This window comes from Amblyomma americanum, chromosome 1, assembly GCF_052857255.1.
Source record: "Amblyomma americanum isolate KBUSLIRL-KWMA chromosome 1, ASM5285725v1, whole genome shotgun sequence".
Taxonomy (NCBI): Eukaryota; Metazoa; Arthropoda; class Arachnida; order Ixodida; family Ixodidae; genus Amblyomma; species Amblyomma americanum.
In genome coordinates this window covers 161,042,993-161,061,629 of record NC_135497.1, presented here as the reverse complement: position 1 = coordinate 161,061,629, position 18,637 = coordinate 161,042,993, and the positions used below count along the sequence as shown (strand labels likewise).

At 50.9% G+C, this 18,637-nt stretch overlaps 1 protein-coding gene and 1 non-coding gene across 2 annotated transcripts in view; one reads left to right on the top strand and one right to left on the bottom strand.

The window, feature by feature from the left end:
* Positions 1-2,758: 2,758 nt before the first annotated feature.
* LOC144114524 (uncharacterized) overlaps positions 2,759-18,637 on the top strand; it is a 49,945-nt gene continuing 34,066 nt past the window's right edge. Inside the window, exons 1-3 of the mRNA XM_077648328.1 lie at positions 2,759-3,097; positions 3,185-3,424; positions 3,599-3,711. Of these exons, the coding sequence (XP_077504454.1) occupies positions 2,866-3,097; positions 3,185-3,424; positions 3,599-3,711 (585 nt within the window). The 5' untranslated portion in view covers positions 2,759-2,865. The remainder of the gene's footprint in view (positions 3,098-3,184; positions 3,425-3,598; positions 3,712-18,637) is intronic.
* TRNAQ-UUG (transfer RNA glutamine (anticodon UUG)) lies at positions 16,625-16,696 on the bottom strand. The gene has a single exon. It is a non-coding gene; the product is annotated as a tRNA-Gln (tRNA).

The following is an 18,637-nucleotide window of genomic DNA, read 5'->3' as shown; positions in this document are numbered from 1 at the left end:
CGGGAGATAGTCGGCGGAGGGGTGTCGGGGGTGCCCGGCTGGCGGGTTCCTCGAAACATCGGGTCGCCGTTGTTATACTCGGCGATCTCTTCTGCAATAACTTTGTCTCCACTGGTAGTATCTTGCACATTCACGGGAGGTAGTCGGCGGAGGGGTGTCGGTTGTGCGCGGCTCGCTGGTTCCTCGAAACATCGGGTCATCGTTGTTATACTCGGCGATCTCTTCCGCAATAGCTTGGACCCCACTGGTAGTCTCTTGCACATTCGCGGGAGGTAGTCGGCGGAGGGGTGTCGGTGGTGCGCGGCTCGCGGGTTCTTCGAAACATCGAGTCGCCGCTGTTATACTCGGCGATCTCTTCCGCAATAGCTTTGTCCCCACTGGTCATCTCTTGCACATTCACGGGAGGAAAACGCGGGTGCGCGGCTCGCGGATTATTCGAAACATCGGGTCGCCGCTGTTATATATACTCGGCGATCTCTTGCGCGATAGCTTTGTCCCCACTGGTCGTCTCTAGAAAACATTAGCTGAAAAAAACTCAAGGCAGCAGTTGTCTTCCCTGTGATCTTCCCTGAATACGTGCGCATTTCTTTCAGGACTACTTCAGGCCCCATACTATTGAGCAATGCAAAGCAATTCAAGGCAGTCTCACAACAGCGGATAGAGTCCTGTAGACGTGATTATAAACGGAGTGAAATTATAAATATTAACTGCCAGCTTGCAAGAAGAAGAAGGGATACGCGTCTTCAGCTATATAGTTCCGTCGCTGCCGACGGTTCAAAGAGAAGACGCTTGCTGTTTTTTTTTTAAAGACCAGATCACGGTGAAAGAATATTTTAGGTGTTTACACTGAATGCACGCCGCGGCGGAGAGCGCGCACCGATTGTGTTCGCCCTCTAGTACACGCGCCGACCTCTGCGGTGCGGGGGCTCTGCGGAGCAGTGGCCATTAAAGGGCTTCTGTAAAAAGCTTCACCCTACAGTGGAGAGCAGCGGGGCTGATTTATACAAGGCATTAGGGTTGAAGGACACAGAAGGGAAAGTAGATTTTAAGCAGGTAGAAGTAACGAAGCGAAGGTTATCTGATGGGTGGCTAAAATCAAGATAAGAGTAAAATTTCATAAGTCATGGCTCGGTGGCTTCAGTCACCGCCCGATTTAAAGGGTTCAGCCTTATTCATTCATTAGTGTTCTTGTATATGTTCCCACGGTGAGCATATGCTACCTGCGGGAGCATATACGGGAACACTAGTTGCCATTAGAGTTCCTAGTGGCCATTTGCTTGCGGAGCGGCGGACGCGACCAAGCGGTTTGCACGGCGGTCGGTGCCGTTTTAGGCTGTGTTTGTCGGTATTTTGCGCTGCCAGAGTGCATAAAAAGGTGTGGAAGCTAGGTTCTTGGCTTCCACGTTGTGGTAGGCACAGTGCACACGAAATAAGTTTGCTAGAAGTATCTTTCTGTGTCGCGGTCTGGGACTAGCCGCAGTGATCGCTGTGCAAATGCGCGTGGGGGCGCGGGCCGACGCCGTTGAAGGACGTCGTGGTTTATTCAATAGTGGCTGATATGTGTATGTCGTTGCTGTGGCACACCTGAGGGGTCCAGCCGGGCACAGAAGCTGACTAGATGCGATTATGGGTAGGCAGTGCTTCGTACCCAAATGCAAATTACCCTACCAGAGCTCACCCGCCGCGGTGGCTCAGTGGTTAGGGCGCTCGACTACTGATCCGGAGTTCCCGGGTTCGAACCCGACCGCGGCGGCTACGTTTTTATGGAGGAAAAACGCTAAGGCGCCCGTGTGCTGTGCGATGTCAGTGCACGTTAAAGATCCCCAGGTGGTCGAAATTATTCCGGAGCCCTCCACTACGGCACCTAATTCTTTCTTTCTTCTTTCACTCCCTCTCTTATCCCTTCCCTTACGGCGCGGTTCAGGTGTCCAACGATATATGAGACAGATACTGCGCCATTTCCTTTCCCCCCAAAAATCCAACCAATTACCAGAGCTGTCCGGATCAAGTGTCATGTTTCAAACCTCCGTCGGATTCTGCTCGCCTAGAACTTTGACGCCAGGCAGTCCCCAGAGTAGATAGGATAGTGCAACCGAGCGACCACGTCTGCGCGAAGCACTTTCCCGAGCATACGATATAAAATCGTTCTACGCCGAGTGCAATGGCAAGACACTTTTAAATGCACCCAAGAAACCAGTGGGGGTCGGCGAATGGTGTGCCCAGTATTTTTCCTGGGTGCCCAAATTTTTAACAAAAAAGACAAGTTCAATAAAGCTTCCTAGAAAACGACACTCTGCAGCCACGTGTGCCATGCACCCAAGCAAGCGGCCCGCACCCGGCGCTGTCGCACTGCCGTCGGGGCCGCCCTGTTCTGAACAATAACACGCCGTTCCATCATCGAGCCCTCGCAAGAAACTGCGCACAGATGACTGGAGTACATCATGCGATCAACAAACATGCTCTCCTCCCACCATGAAACTTGGAGGCGCCTCGATCCTCATTCAAGTGGAAGCACCGTATTCATCGGCATTAATGGTGCTAAGGTTTATTCTCTTGTGCACTGGTCCGGGTACTTAACATTCTATAGGTGCTCAGCGTTCCCTGTACTGACCATGGCAGCGGATAAATTAATTTCGGTCGGCGATCTTGTGGCAAGTTTCCACCCGCTGTAGAGTTTGGTGCCACAAAGTATGGTAAGACATGCCGGAAACATTATACATGGCTTTCACCGACGTCATCAACAGGAATGCTGGGATACGCGGCCGCCATATTCATGACCCACCGCCGCTCCGTGCGCACTGGAGTGGTCGCGGTAGTGCCAGCTCGTGTTGTTTTCCGCGTGTGCGTAAGCGTTGCAGTCTCAGCATGGTCAACTGCGCCGTTGTGGGCTGCTCCAATCGCAGCGACGTTACAGGGAGAAAGAAAAGGCCAACTAGCGCGAGGTTTTTCTCTCTGCCGAAAGTGATCGAAAACCAGTGCGAGCGAACCAAGACTCTGAGTGCGAAGCGCCGCAGCTTGTGGTTAGCACGCATAAAACGTGCTAATTTCAACCACGTAAGCCCCAATGTGCGCGTCTGCGGTGTGCATTTCATAAAAGGTGAGCCCACTGTATGTATCTCCGTTTTATAGAAAAAAAGCCAACACGACTACGTGGAACGCTTTGAAAACAGCTTTGCGTCCGCAGGAGAACCGTCCAACCTGTTCGACGAGACAAATCCAGACTGGGCCCCGTCTCTCAGTCTCGGCCACGGGACCAGGCATGCTGATTCCGCGCGGCACGATCGCAGAGCAAAAAGACTCGCTCACAAGCGACGGGCCGATGTTGAAGCGATAGCAGTGGCATCGGAGGCGTCGCCGCGTGCCTGTCCCGATTCCCCACAGCCACCGCAAGCCGAGGAAGTCAGCGCCGATGAAAATGAGACAGGTCAGTAGGCATTTTTTTTTCATAGTAAAGCATGGTCATTTGTTTTTGCTTACGATGCATTCCAAGGCCATGGTGCGTCGGTCCGCTTACCTAGTGCTTGTGATGCCTAGCCAGCATGCAGTTTCGCTGGCTGCCACTCTAGTTTACGAGCTTATAAACTTTTTTTTTATACAGGAATCGCTGTTCAAACCGACATGACCACGCAAGACATACAGGCACTGGAGCAGCATTCTGTAGTGCTGAATGAACATCTGTACACATTGCAGAAAGAGAAAGAGCAGCTCGAGGTGACTGAAGACTCACTGAAAATTTGTGAAGCAAAGGTGCGACTGTACACTGGGATGCCAAACTTTGCTGTTTTATTTGCTGTGTTCGAAGCACTAGCAAGCTTCATTTCACATAATGTCAACAATAAGCTCACAAAATTTCAAGAATTCGTTCTGTTCATGGTGAAGCTAAAAGTAAATCTGTAAAACGCTGACCTTGCATTTCGGTTCAATATTTCAGAGGCTACGGTATCGCGCATTTTCGACAAGTGGCTGCACGTGGCGTATTGCGGACTTAAAGATGAAATAATCTGGCCCACACGAGATACTTTGCAAAAGACAATGCCACAGGCATTCTACGACTCGTTTGGTGCGAATGTAGCAGTCATCATCGATTGCTTCGAAATCTAGATAGAAAGGCCATCATCGTATCTTCCAAGATGTGAAACATGGTCCCAGTATAAAGGTAGCAATACAGCCAATTTCCTGATTGGGATTGCTCCACAAGGTGTTGTTACATATATATCCGAAGGTTGGGGAGGCAGGGCAAGTGACAAACATATCACCGAACACTGTTGGTTTTTGGACAACTTGGTGCCTGGAGACGTTGTACTCGCAGACAGGGGTTTTAACATCAGCGAAAGCGTTGGTTTCTACTGTGCAAAGCTTCACGTGCCAGCGTTTACCAGGGGAAAGAAACAACTTTCAGCAGATGTGCAGAGCACAAGGAAGCTCGCAAACGTATGAATACACGTGGAAAGAGTAATTGGACTCATTAGGAATAAGGTTGTTTTTCTGATGTCTGTCGTGCCAATGGATTACGTTGTGTGCCGGCCAGGAGATGAAGTCGCACCACTCGACAAAATTGTAACTGTGTGTTGTGTGCTATCTAACTTGTGTGCATCAATTGTTGCTGCACCAAAGGAAGCCACTGGACAGCCGGCTTCAGCCTCAGTGGATGAGTGATTGTGAATCCTGCTTCAGCATGTCTGAATAAAGCACTGGACAGCAGGCTTCGGCCTCAGTGGATAAGTGATTGTGAGTCCTGCTCCTGCATGTCTGAATAAAGCAAACTCAGAATCTGCTGACGGCATTGTCATTTCTCAACGCCAGATTTCAGCGTGTCCCATATGGGCCACGTGTGTTCCAGCCTCAAGACGAACTTCCAAGGTTGAAACATGAGGCAGCTGTCCAAGTTGTGTTACAGGTTGCTTAGCCTTTGGGTCCTTTGCACTCTGGACAAAACCACAGTGTAGTTTTTGGTGCTCGCTTGAGTGCCACGCATGAAAAGTGGAACCATTTGTAGTGGCAGGATGCGTTGTCGCAAGCAACCATCTTTCCAGTTTCTGGTCCACGGCAAAAACAGTAGACATCACTGGGAGAGTTTACCACTGGACCAGCATGCTGCCTGGTGAAGTAGGTGCTGAAAAGGTCGGGCAGGATTGCATGAATGAAGAATTTTCTTCCAGCAGCCAGAATTTCCTCACAAAAGTGCCTGTCTTTCTGTATTCTCTCCACGTGCAACAAATTAGGTGTCCACACCACGAAGTGGCACCACTGAACATCACATACAGCCATTTGTGTCTGCACTTGGTAGAAATATCCGTGTTGTCGCCGTAGCTGGACTACACCATTGACAGTTTCCAGGCAGGAACCTGCAGTAGCCATCTCTGTAACGTCCTTCACTTCCCTGAGCGAAAATGGGCACTTAAGTTCAACAACACCCTTCCCACAGCATGCGCAACAAACAAGACCGTCTGGTGTTGTTCCAACAAACGGATATCTTGTACTCAGGTGCAGCCCCGACTTGGAGCACTTGAACATGTCGTGCTTCTCGGCTTCACTGGTTTGGTATGCCCTGAAGGCACGGGGCTCATTTTTCACTCCCCATGTGATGGCAGGCGTGTTCAGCGACTGCTTTTCAGGATAGCATATCAATTTTAGCAGTGATATGCTAGGGTTATCAATGCTTGTGTGGCACACCCTTTTCATTACAGAAGCAGTCACCCTGCCCGCTCGGTACAAAAACCAATTAGACGAGCTGCTCTGTTGCCTTGTCAAAGCTTCAACGGCCTTTACGGTCTCTTCACTTATAATTATTGATGGCATGACATCATTGGCTTTCTTAACCAAAACATCCAAATCATGCGCCAACATTTCTTCGGAGTAGAGGTTTCTCAAACGGGCATCATGCATCGGTACAGGATTTTGAAAGTGTCCATCATATCCGAGGAGGACTGAAAAAATTGAAGGAACAATGCCGGCATCCTGAATTGAGCCGTAAAGCTTGGTACGCTCCTGCTCTGAAAGTGGCGGGACATGAGCCCGCTCCTTGACTGGACCTGCCTCAAAGGAATTGCTATCAAGCTGCCGCTTTTTCCCTTTAGATGATGTGAAGTTTATGTCCTTGAGTCGCTTATATTGTACTTTTTCGACATAAGCGGGCAGCCACATATTATCCTTCTGGGTGCAACTTCTTGACTTCATAATTTTGATGCCGGTCTCAACTGCAAACAAACAGGCTCCAACATGGGAGCATGCTTCCCCTGCTCCAGCTATACATGTGCAGTGCGCAGTGATCAGAGCGCCATCCTTCTTGCACAAAATCCACACTTGGAGAGGTTTGTGCCCCAGCCTCTGAGAGTGGTTCACCTGCGAAGACAACGAGAAAAAACGTCGGCTTTACTGACCTATCGTTTCAAAATTGCTGCGGTTCAGTTGCACTTTGCCTAGGGATGTCGTCTTAGAACAAAACATTTGAGCCGTTTTTTTTTTCAGAGTTGCGGTGCACGAACTTGTCTGTCTGAACCTGCTCATTTGCAATGCCATTCAGACTGTGCAAAATAAAAACAAAGGCACATAATGGGAGCTGCAACTCGGTTCTTTTAATCTGTGGGAGACTGCGCTGCCCAGCTCGGACTTGGCTGTTCAACGCCGGGTCCTCGAGCGAGCCACCGAGGTCATCACGAAGCAAAGTATTCTGATCACCTAGATTTGACCTCAAGTTCCGTTTTTCTGTTTGTTTTTTGGAACCGATAAGGTTTTTCCGCCTCCTTTCACGCTTTGCGGGCACTTCACGTGCTCGCGTACATACATAACCGAATGTCGCGCTTCAGATGCGCCGCACAGAGCGCTTAGCGCAAACGGCGTACGGACCATTCGTCACAGCTTTGCTCATACAGATTAACAAGGTTTGCAATCATCAAATGGATTCGTAATGCTTACCTCGCCGAGCAGGACAACTTTGCCGTCCTGGAATTCCTTGGCAGAAAGGTGCTTCACCCAGCCGCTTGTAAAATAATTGTGGGACTCCAAAGCTTTGTACGCTTTCATGTTTTCCAAAGTCACAAAGTTCGCGGAAAACACAAGATATGTGACGATGTCGCCGTGCGAAATCTCGGGGAAGCCGCTCACATCGGCACTTGTGTCCACTCCGGGCCGCAGCGTGTATGGATCGATATCATCGCACAGTTTCAACTTGTCTTCGTAACGAAGGCGAATACTGCCGATGAGTTCAGAGTAATAACCCGCGTTTAAAGGTTCATGCGGCGCCATAGCAGGCACAAATCGGATGAAGAAGAGCTGTGAACGGTGCCGGTGCCACGAGTTTGAAAGCATCCGCGGCAGCACAGCACTGAACGAAGACTGAGCGACTGGGTCACAAGCATGGTCGCCGGGTCAACGAGCAGGCGGATGTGACGTCACGTGCAAGCCATGTGTAGCAAATAGACAGCTGCAGAATTTGCAGGACCCAGGAACTATGGATGGAGAATTTCGTGGCCCGGCATAATTTATGAACAAGTGGCCAACTGCTCTCAGCCGACATCCCAGACTAGATACAGTGGCGTAAGTATGGTGCACGCCAGATTTACCTCGAGGAAGACAGCAGCCCAGCATTGGCTTGGCAGGAGGAAGGGATTTCCACTAACCATTTTCGCGTCGCGTAGCTAAGAGTCCACTGCACTAGCCCTTAAAACGTCGCAAATGCACACTTGGTTTTCTTTCGGTCCCTGTGCTCTTTCGGTGGAGGCGTTAATTCCGCAACACAGCACAGGAGCGCGGGTTCTGTTCCTGGCTGCGGAGGCAATATTTCTGATGCAGACGAAATGCGGAAACGCCCTTGAGGTTTCTCTGCACATTAAAGAACCCCAGTTGGCCGAAGTTAACCATGTTCTCTGGACGGCGGACGTCATATCTCACAGCGTCGGCGCATTACACTGCTCAAGCAATGTCTGAACGTATCCGTATACTCCTTGGCCCAAATCTGGGAGCGTGCGCGTTGCGGCCGACCTTTTATATTTAAGAGTCGGTATCTTTAAGTATGCTATAAGCATTCGTGCGGATGAACGACAAAACGTCAGTGAACGCATATTGATTACGAGCTTGGAAGGATCGCTGGGCAGCGTCCTCGATCGGTGCTGTTCCACCCATCCATGCAGTTCCAGCAAGCAAAACACCAAGTCGCCCAAAATTATTCGGTGTCGGCAGCAGTTTAAATCGTTTTGTGACTTGCCACACTTAAAAAAGCGCACTCATGTGTACACCGCGGCACCGAACGATCGCGTGAGGGCGCGTCCGCACTCTTCCAAATATCTGACGAGCGAAGCGGATTCGGCCGCTTTTGAGCGGCGCGGCGAGGCCGATCGGTCCGGGACCGATTTTCGCCGCCAAAAAATTCCGCGATGACAAACATGGCGGCGCCCTTCGAAGCAGGACCCCTCGTCTCGGAATGAACTCGTCGTTGTTGCTGCCTTTTGCAGCGCGTTGACTGGCCATATTTGGGGAACCGCTCTGACGCTTCTTCTCAAGTCACCTATAGTAGCGGCCGAGTGACGATTCTGTCGCTACTTGTCAAGCAGATGGCGCCACTAGGCTGGGTTTATCGTTGCGAGTCTGCTTGCAAAAGAGGGAATGTGCCTGCAGTTAACGTACAGTCGCGGACAGAAAAAATCGCGATCACTGCGGGAACCCGCATTGGAATAATGCGAAAGCACTGACGCTTCCTCGGCACTCGTCGCCTCTCTTTGATTCTCTTTTCCTCTCCTTAGATGTGGTCTGGACGTTGAAGCTGCACTATGCGATGGCACAGGCGGCTTAAACATGATGCCACACGCTCACACAACGCGCGATTAAGCACCACGGAAGCAACTCACGCGCACACAGAATCTGCACGCGGCAGCGGCGAGAGAGCGACTGCCGTACAAACGCGGAAGGGGCCCTACACTCATTTCAAATTTTTTCGGTGCGCCGTCGCTCCGTGTGTCTCACGTGATCATGACGCCACTTCAGCAAACCGCCAATGGCGCAAGAGCGACACGTCGAGGCGGATGGGCCGTATACTCATTTCACGTTTGTCGTGGCATCGTCCGCGCCGCACCGTGTTACGTTTGGAGGCGCCAACATGCCAAGCATATTCAAGCCACGAGAAGCATCAATCGACAGAAGCTTCAAAGGGCCGTCGAAGTGGTGTCGGCGCCACGAATGCAGGTGATGGCGTCTGCAAGGGACCTCCCCCCCCTGCTGCCTACGGGGTGAAACGGCCCTCCGCTGCCTGAGAACGGCTTTCGGGAACTTGCCGTTTGTTCTCAACGCCGGACCCACCCGGGACATAACGACTTCCTTTTCCCGGAGGGGACGGCGGGGGATTTTCGGATTGGAAAACGTTTATTATCGGCTTGAGGTATAAATGGGTTTGTTGATCTTGTTAGGTGGCCGTCAGTGAAGACTGGCGGCGACCTCTTCGGCTCTCGTCACCACTAGTACTTGGGTTTCCAGGTCGGAGCTGGGCAACAAGGTCTCCCAGGGGCCCGGGAGCGCGAGCCTCTTGAGCGATATTGGTGGGGGATCTCTCGGACAGTCCCAGAAGATGTGGTCTACGGTGGCTTTGCCACCGCATTGGCTGCACTCCGGCTTAAATCTATTCGGGTACACATGGCTTAGGACAGCTGGATTAGGGACAGTTTTTGTTTGAAGTTGTCTCCACACTACCTCCTGATCTTTGTTTAGGCTTTTATGCGGAGCAGGGAAAGTTAGCCTTTCTAGCCTGTAATGCTGAGTAATCTCATGTTAGGTATTAAGGCCGTCTCTCGTCATTTCGACGTCCGAGTTAGCGTCCACAGCTCGGCCGGTAGATACTCGAGCTTTATCGTGGGCTGCCTCGTTCCCCGGGTTTGACGAGTGAGCCGATACCCAGACCAATTCCACGTCTGTCCTGTCTTTCGGGTAATTCCTGAGAATTCCCAAGGAGATGGAAGATATTCTGCCCTTGGCGAAATTGCAATGGCTGCTTTTGAATCGCTCACAATCACTTCTGCTCGCGGGTTTGTCAACGCCGAGGCGATTGCCGCTTCTTCGTGTATTTCTGAAGAGTTGGTGCGTACTGACGCGTTTGCTATGAGTTGGCCTTCCTCGGTCACCGCGGCTATCGTGAATGCTTTCTCGGGTGTTGGGTAAGCTGCCGCGTCTACGTAGACTACGTCCTGTCGGCCCTCAAGTTTCTTAGCTAGGCCTTTTGCTCTGGCCTTGCGTCTGCCTTCGTGATGGACGGGGTGCATACTTTTCGGTAATGGTTTTACCGTGATTGACCTTCGGAGGTTGGACGGGATTTTTCGAGTATCCGCGTTGAGCGGTTCCGCGTTTATTCCGAGCCTTTCTAGGATTGCTCTACCCGCATTGGTTCTAGTGAGCCTGAGCTCTTGCATTCTACGATGGGCCTCAATCAATTCGTCAAGCGTGTTGTGTAGGCCGAGTTGCAGTAACTTCTCAGTGGAGGTGTTGACTGGTAGACCTAGGGGTACCTTGTAGGCCTGCCTGATGAGTTCTTCAACTTTGAGTTTCTCAGCGTTGCATAACTGTAGATAGGGGAGGGCGTAATTCATCCTGCTGATGACAAAGGCTTGCACCAACCGACATAGATCCTTTTCCTTAACTCCCGTTCTCTTGTTCGCTATGCGTCGGATCAGTCTAATGGGTTGGTGAACCTAGGCGTTTAATTTTTCCTTTATTTCGGTATTTTGGTGGTTCTCTTGGATTATCACTTTAAGGATTCGGATGGAAGTCACTTGTTTTATTACTTTGCCTTGCATTTTTATGATTCTGTTGGCTGGCGGGAGGTTGAATTTCTGTCCTCTCCGTATGTCTCTTTTAATTAGGAGCTCCGATTTGGGATGAGAACATTCTAGTCCTACCGTTTTAACGTAGGCTTCTATGGTATCGACGGCCCTTTGTAGGGTCTCTTCTATCTCCCAATCATTTCCCTTCGTAATCCAGAGGGTAATATCGTAGGCATAGAAAGTGTGTCTGAGATTAGGGATGGCCTCGAGGTGTTTCGGTAGTTCCACGAGGGGCAGGTTAAATAAGAACGGCGAGAGTACCAAGCCCTGCGGGGTTCCCCGACATCACCCCACCAAGCGATATGTCTGCCGTTCTTTGGTCCAGAAACGATCTTATGTAATTTAAGGTTCTGAATCCTGGATTTAGCCTCGATAGGTTAGTGAGGATGGCCTCGTGTGACACGTTGTCAAAGGCCTTGTTTAAGTCTAATCCGAGGATAGCTCTCGTGTTCTTGCTTTTGGGGATTACATCTTCACTAAGTTGAATCATGATGTCCTGAGTGGACAGTTGGGCTCTAAAGCCAAGCTTGGAGGGGGTAGGAAGATTGGGACGGCGGGGGACGCGGCAAGCGGAGAGCGGCGCTGGGCTGCAAATGAGCCGTGGCAAATGCGGCCGTGTTTGACTAAGCCAACGAAGCCGGAATCCTCGTGCTTCGAAAACAGTCTCGTCTTACCCTAAGTGCTTTTCCTTATACGTGGAACCCTCTGCAAAGTGCAGTGGCAGCCTTTCTTTCGCACGCTACCGCTGTGAAGAGCAGGTGACTGACCTTCGACGCTGCTTGGGGCCCGCTTCAGGCTATTCATCACTGCTGCCTGGACAGCGCGGACCATATCTTGCCAGAAGTGGCACGAGTGTGTTGTTGTGGGCGTCCTGGAAGGCGGACTCTAAAGACTGGACACGTGATCTACATCACAGTGATTGTACGCATTTTTAATGAACTAAATTCCCCAACTAGGGACCTGGGGACAGGGGACCCTATTTAGGCAACGAGCTGGCATGCGATCAACCAGCTCCCGATTTACTCTTCAGAACTTTGCAAAAATTCAAATAAACCCTTTCAGTCTCTTCTCCACCACGAAGCCCATCTCGTCTCTTCGTCACCACATAACGGTAGTCTCCCGATCCGGAACCCGTGTACATCGACCTTGACGAGAGACGGCCCAGGCGAACCTAGGGCCCGCATCTAACAACTGGTGGCAGCGGTGGGATCGAAGCGCAATCTCCCAACACCGGTGGCCTGCTACGGGGTTGGAGCCCCACACCTAACAACCGTTGCACTATTGATTTCCCTTAATTCACCATTAATTAACCCTAATTCACAATTAACGCTAATATTCCCAATTAACACGCTTAATTCACAATCAATTATTCATTAATTCACTTTAATTTGTCTAATTAACACGCAGCACTTTTCATTACTAATTGAATTTTGATTACCGGTGCATTTTCCCTCGTTTCATGAATTAATGAATAAACTTTATTTCTGTCATCATGGGGCCTCATGGTAGGGGCGCAGCAATCAGGAAGGAGGGGGGTGCCTCCGAGCCGGTGCTCAGCACCGGAGACCGCGGAGACAGTCTTGTAGTAAGCTGTCTCCGCCTGACGGATGAGGATCGATTCTTTGCTGATCCGGGTCGTGGCTCCGGATCAGCTCTTCCCAGGTGGCAAGGTCTGGGATGCTTTGTGATTTCACCCCAGGAGAATCGGGACACTCCCAAATTAAGCAATTTTGCGAAGTGATTCTGTGACAGCTACTGCAGAGCGCAGGCTCCCCAGTGTCTTCATCGTGTAGTATAGAGTACGGGAAGAATCTTTGGACCTGAAGCCTCCTCCAGGCCCTGCGCTGCTTTGGAGTGAGTGACCTATCCGGAAGTTAGAGTGTTCTCCTATCCAGTCTAGGTGTTCCGGTTATTCCTTTAAACGTTATGCGGGGGACTTAATTCCCACACAGGTGTACTTCCAGAGCACCTCGGATGTATAATTCTCGATCGAGGCTGTGAGCAGCCTCATTTCCTGAATGCCCTCATGAGCAGGAACCCATACGAGGGAGACCTCTCTGCTTGAGGGGTATCGTCTTAGTAATTTGGTGGCTTGACTGGAGACCCCCCCCCCTACAAAAGTTGTGAACAGCTGCCTTAGCCGTCGTTTCATCTCAGCATTCATTTCGGGAGTTCAAATGTGGCGCCACGCGTTGGCTCTGCCCACACTTTCAGGCACGTGGTCCCACACTTCCGGCGTTTTCAAATTTGGCGCCACTTTTGCTTTGGCCCCGCTCACTTTTTGGACATTTTTGGCTCTAATTAACTATTCGTCCGATTTCGGAAGTCTTTGTTTCCACAGCATCCTGACATCATCCTCTTTCGATTACAACCACTCGTTTGACGCTACTTCTTCTGAGTTCCCCACGACTGCAGCGGACACGTTTTTGCGGACACGACCATGTCAACATAGCCAAGAAAAGGGACCACGGCTCCGGTTAAAAAAGAGTGGGTCTGCGCCATCAAGTCGAAACGCTGCCTGGTGCCAAGACTTCTGCGTGACCACGTGCGCCCTCTTAGCTCTCAGCCTATCCAAATCGCTCACTTCGCTTTGTGCGCTCTTTCATCGTAGCAACTAGCGCGAGGTTACGCTGCTGATGCGCTGTCGGAATGGCTTGCCGGTTAGATCGTTCTCCGCAGTCTACTCTCGCGCCGAGGACTGTCGCCTTGGTGTCGCCGGCAGCAAAACTAACAGCGTACAGATAAAGACGTGAAAGAAATGGTGAGGAGAGTAAACGGAAAAGAAAATAGCCGGCCCGCGGTGCCCGAATCCAGACACGACGAGTGGCTTGCAGTCCACACCGAAGAGTAGACGGCAGCGGAGCCGGCGCTGACAAACTTGTCATATCCTTGAAAGGAAATGAGCATGACTGAAGCGGTCCAGAATGCTCACTTAGTTGTCTCTCGCCGGTAGTCGGAACGACCATCGTTCTGGGACGCACTTCGTTAAGGCATGTAAGATGGTTTGGTTTATAGGGGTTTAGTGTCCCAAAGCGACTCAGGCTATATGAGGGACACCGTAGTGAAGATCTCCGGAAATTTCGACCAGCTAGGGGAGGGGGGGGGGTCTTTAACGAGCACTAACACCGCACAGTACACGGGCCCCTAGAATTTCGCCTCCATAGAAATTCGACCGCCGCGGCCGGGATCGCTCCCACGTTGTTCGGGTCAGTGGCCGAGCACCATAACGACTGAGCCACCGCGGCGGCTGCATGCAAAACGTTCTTCACAAATCTTGAGTACTACATCGCAAGCCGCCTGATGGGCTGCAAGAAACAAAAAACGAGGACAAGGAATTTAAACCTGACCTCATATGCCGGCTCTAGTGCCTCTTGAGGAACGGAGATTAATAGTACGAATTTACACCGAAGGTGTAAGCCAGAGAGAAATCTGCAGGCGCATGCAGGAATAACAAGAACCGCAGTAAGTCGCATAACGAAGCGTACCGAGACGAAGCCAGACTCTGGGATGCACGCCGTACAGGGCGACGAAGCATAACGAAAGAGGACCAGCTGATAGTTGCCGCGGCTGTGGGAGTCCCTTTTCTGTCTGCAAGAGACACCAGAGAAGCGCTCTCCCTGCATGTGTCACGCAAAACCATTCAGAGGGGGCTGCAACAAGCTGCTCTGCAGAACCACATGGCTGCCCAGAAGCCCCGAATCAGAGAATCACAAAGAAGGACAAGGCTGGAATACGCAGGAAAAGTGGCTGAGTGCACCATCGAAAATTTATAGTTAACAAGTTTTTACGGACGAATCTACGTAGCACCAGTTTTGGCTGCAAAAGGAAACTTTGCAGGTTACTGAATATGCAGCACGCGAAGAAAGAGTCGCTAGTTAGCAATTCGTGATGATTTTCATCCAGTGCGAATTAGCAAGCGCGCTTTCTCCGTCCCTCCTATTGATCACTTGGTCGTCCTCTTAAGCGACGGCACAGGATACAAGCGCAACGAAAGAAGTGCATAAAAGGCGTTCATCACAGAGAGCGGTAGCCATCTGTTAATATCAATAAAACTCAGCAAAACACGCATACAATGTTCTCCTGCTGTGGGGTAGTCCTGTAGGGCGGTAGAGTATCGATGACTAGGTCACCAACTTTTACTTTTTTGAAATTGTGCGCTGTATGTCAGCTCTGATATGTGCCTGTAAATGGAGAGAAATAAGGTTCGAGAGAGCTCCTGCTATGCCATGCCCATCGCACTCGCTACCCACCAAAAAGCCTCAAGGCGACTGCCTGTCAATCTTAGGAAAGCCCTATAATTTCCAGCTGTCGGCGGTAGACCTTCAAGCCTGACGTGTGGTTTACACCACGTCCAGCACTTCATGTTCCAGGGAAAAAAGAGCACAGTGGTCTGTGGAGTTTATCTGTGGAGAAAGCTGACGCAAGAAGCTACATCTACAGCTAAAAAACCTGCAGCCTCCGTGCGGCCAGTATCTACAGTGGACCATGCGCCGTCATTCTCGCGACTCGCAGCTAACCGAGAATTCCTAACCTACCAGGGGACACGCCGCGCCATTCGGCCACCGTCTACGCGGGATTGTCTTCACGCGGTAGAAAAAATGACTGCAGCCGCGGCGGCGGCACCGACGCAGCAGCAGACAGCTGCCGCAAGAACTCGAGGTACTCGGACAGCCGATCCAACACCATCGTCTCCACTCCCAACACCTCTCTCTATATATGGTTACATAATAAATGTTATGGTACACAGACAGCGTCGATTTGTGCTCTTTTCTATCCATATCTGTGTACGGCGCGAGCTGTGGCGTGGTGGCCGGGAAGTGTGTGGTAAAGCGAGAAACAGAAGCGGCGCGGCGATTCCGCTTCGCCCAGGCATCAACAGATGAGAACAGGTCCATGTTTTCCGGTGAGCGAATCCGCTTCGATAGCCAGATTTTAGGACACGTGAGAATGCGCCCAAACATTCGCATAACGGCCGCCGCAGCTCGGCGACTAGAGAAACCCTCATTTTGTGGCGCTATCTGTTCGCGTTCGAGAGAAGCGCAAAAAGGAGCGAACAATATCTGGCCCCGCCGCCGTGCACAGTGTCAGCACCTGAACATATTCTTACATCGTGGTCTGGATGCGCCCGGCGGCCGCTTGTGGTAGACAGTTGACATAGGCTGCGGCTTACTGTAGGACCAGAAATAAAAACGAACATTGGTTTTTGTGGAAAGGAAATGGCACTATAGCTGTTTCACATATCGGTGGACACCTGAGCCGCGCCATAAGGGAAGGGATAAAAGAGGGAGTGAAAGAGGAAAGAGGTGCCGTAGTGGAGGGCTGCGGAAGTAATTTCGACCACCTGGGGATCTTTAACGTGCACTGACATCGAACAGCACACGGGCTTCTTAGCGTTTCGTCTCCATCGAAACGCAGCCGGCGCGGTCCCATTTGGGCACCGTATGCACTGCAACAGGTCATCAGTGGACGCTGCGTTTCTACCGGGTTTCTTGCGTGCCATACGTGATTAATTTTGGCTTTGTGCTAAAAAGGGCTGCATTTCATCGCCCTGCAGCGCTCCAAAGCTGACTTCCACATCGGGTGACTGTTTGGCTCTGAAAATAGTTTTCTTCTGTTTAGAACTCACTATTTATATGCATTTTGGAAAGCATTCGCTCAAACAAACTAAATTTGGCAAAAAAAGGAGAACGAAAAAAAACACGCTGGTGCCACCAAGATTCGAACTCGGATCGCTGGATTCAAAGTCCAGAGTGCTAACCATTACACCATGAGACAAAACTCCGAAGCCGCGGTTCGAACCCGGGAACGGAAAAAAAAACCGCTGGTCCCACCGAGATTCGAACTCGGATCGCTGGATTCAAAGTCCAGAGTGCTAAGCATTACACCATGAGACCAAACTCCGACGCCGGGGTTCGAACCCGGGAACGAAAACAAAACGCTGGTCCCACCAAGATTCGAACTCGGATTGCTGGATTCAAAGCCCAAAGTGCTAAGCATTACACCACGAGACCAAACTCCGACGCCGGCGTTCGAACCCCGGAACGAAAAAAAACCCTGGTCCCACCGAGATTCGAACTCGGATTGCTGGATTCAAAGTCCAGAGTCTAAGCATTACACCATGAGACCAAACTCCAACGCCGGGGTTCAAACCCGGGAACGAAAAAAAGCCTTCGCCCCATTGAGATTCGAACTCGGATTGCTGGATTGAAAGTCCAGAGTGCTAAGCATTACACCACGAGACCGAACTCCGACGCCGGCGTTCGAACCCCGGAACGAAAAAAAACCCTGGTCCCACCGAGATTCGATCTCGGATTGTTGGATTCAAAGTCCAGAGTGCTAAACATTACACCATGAGACCAAACTCCGACGCCGGGGTTGGAACCCGGGTACGAAAAAAAACCATGGTCTCACCGAGATTCGAACTCGGATTGCTGGATTCAAAGTCCAGAGTGCTAAAGATTACACCATGAGACGAAACTCCGGCGCCGGGGCTCGAACCCGGGTCTCCTGGCTAAAAGCCAGGTATGCTAGCCACTAGACCACGCCGGCACACAGGAATTTTGTGCTTTCGGGAGCTTAATGAGCGGTCAAAACATATCCGAAAAAAAAACTAAAAAGAAACGCACATCTACGCTGGATAAAGCAGGATCGCTGAATTCTGAGTCCACGGTACGTATTCCGAGTTTGTGTCATAATAAAAAGCGTGAGAATCTGCCGCAGCGAACACAGCTGGTTTTTCGATACACCGGAAGCGGATGTCGGTTCGGTTGTGACTGTGAGCGGCGGCAGATGTCACTGCGTTGCGGTCGCGGCAGCGAAATGTCCAGCGGCGCCACAGAGCGGCGCTGTTGCTCTCTGACGAAAAATGGAACACGGCCAAGGCGAGAAAAGAAATTTCCAGCCAAGAGTTTTTTTGCGCATCGAATTCCGCTGTAAAAGGGTAATTAAAAGCTGTCTTGTTTACGCAGTGGACTTTAATAAATAGAAGAAATAGTTCGGGTACTTTTTTTTGCGCCGTAAACGCCGGAGGTGTTGTAAAAGAAGAATTAGATATTGTGCGCAACTACACGTGGATTTGCAGTGACAGAAGGCGCCCGCTACAGCATCAATCGCCGATGGTTAATAGTAGGCAGCTAGCCTGCACGCACAACACGGCGTTTTACATTCATCTAGAGGGTGAAAGGGAACGGAGAGGTAAAATTGAGACACTTTGGAATTTCTTGAGTGTGTTCGGCGAAAGCCTGTGGCCATTCGACTGCATGACTATGCCCATGCCATTTTTTTAACGCGAAAGGTTTATTGACGAAAGAAGAAGGCGCCGACCAAAAGAAAAGAAGGGATGATGTTGAAACGTCATCCCATCTTTACTTTTGGTCGGCGCCTTCTTCTTTCGTCATGTACATCCCGACCTGACGGGTTTCCGTCAGACTCTAGATTTCAAAGGTTTATTCGTGATTTTGGGGGTAGTGGTTTTTTACTAAAATAATAGTAAAACGGAAGGAAAAAAATTTTGCTCGCCCCGGCATCTGCCATCGATACTGAAGCAACTGAGCCGAGGCAGCGGAAATAAAGGATATCAGGCAGAAAGGAGAAATGAATTGAAAGAGGTGAGGGGACACGACCGCAAACACGCGATTTCGCCGTGGCGGTACTCCATCGAGGCACGTGACGTCACAACGCGCGCCTCGCCGCCGCCGCCGTTTGGTAGGACGGGACACCGCATTCCTCGTCGTTGCGCTCGCCTCCGCTCGCTTCGACAGCTGCGTCGCATGCGTGATAAGATGTCACAGGATTGAAAAGGAGAGCTGGCATGCGCCGCTACCACAGTTGAGGCG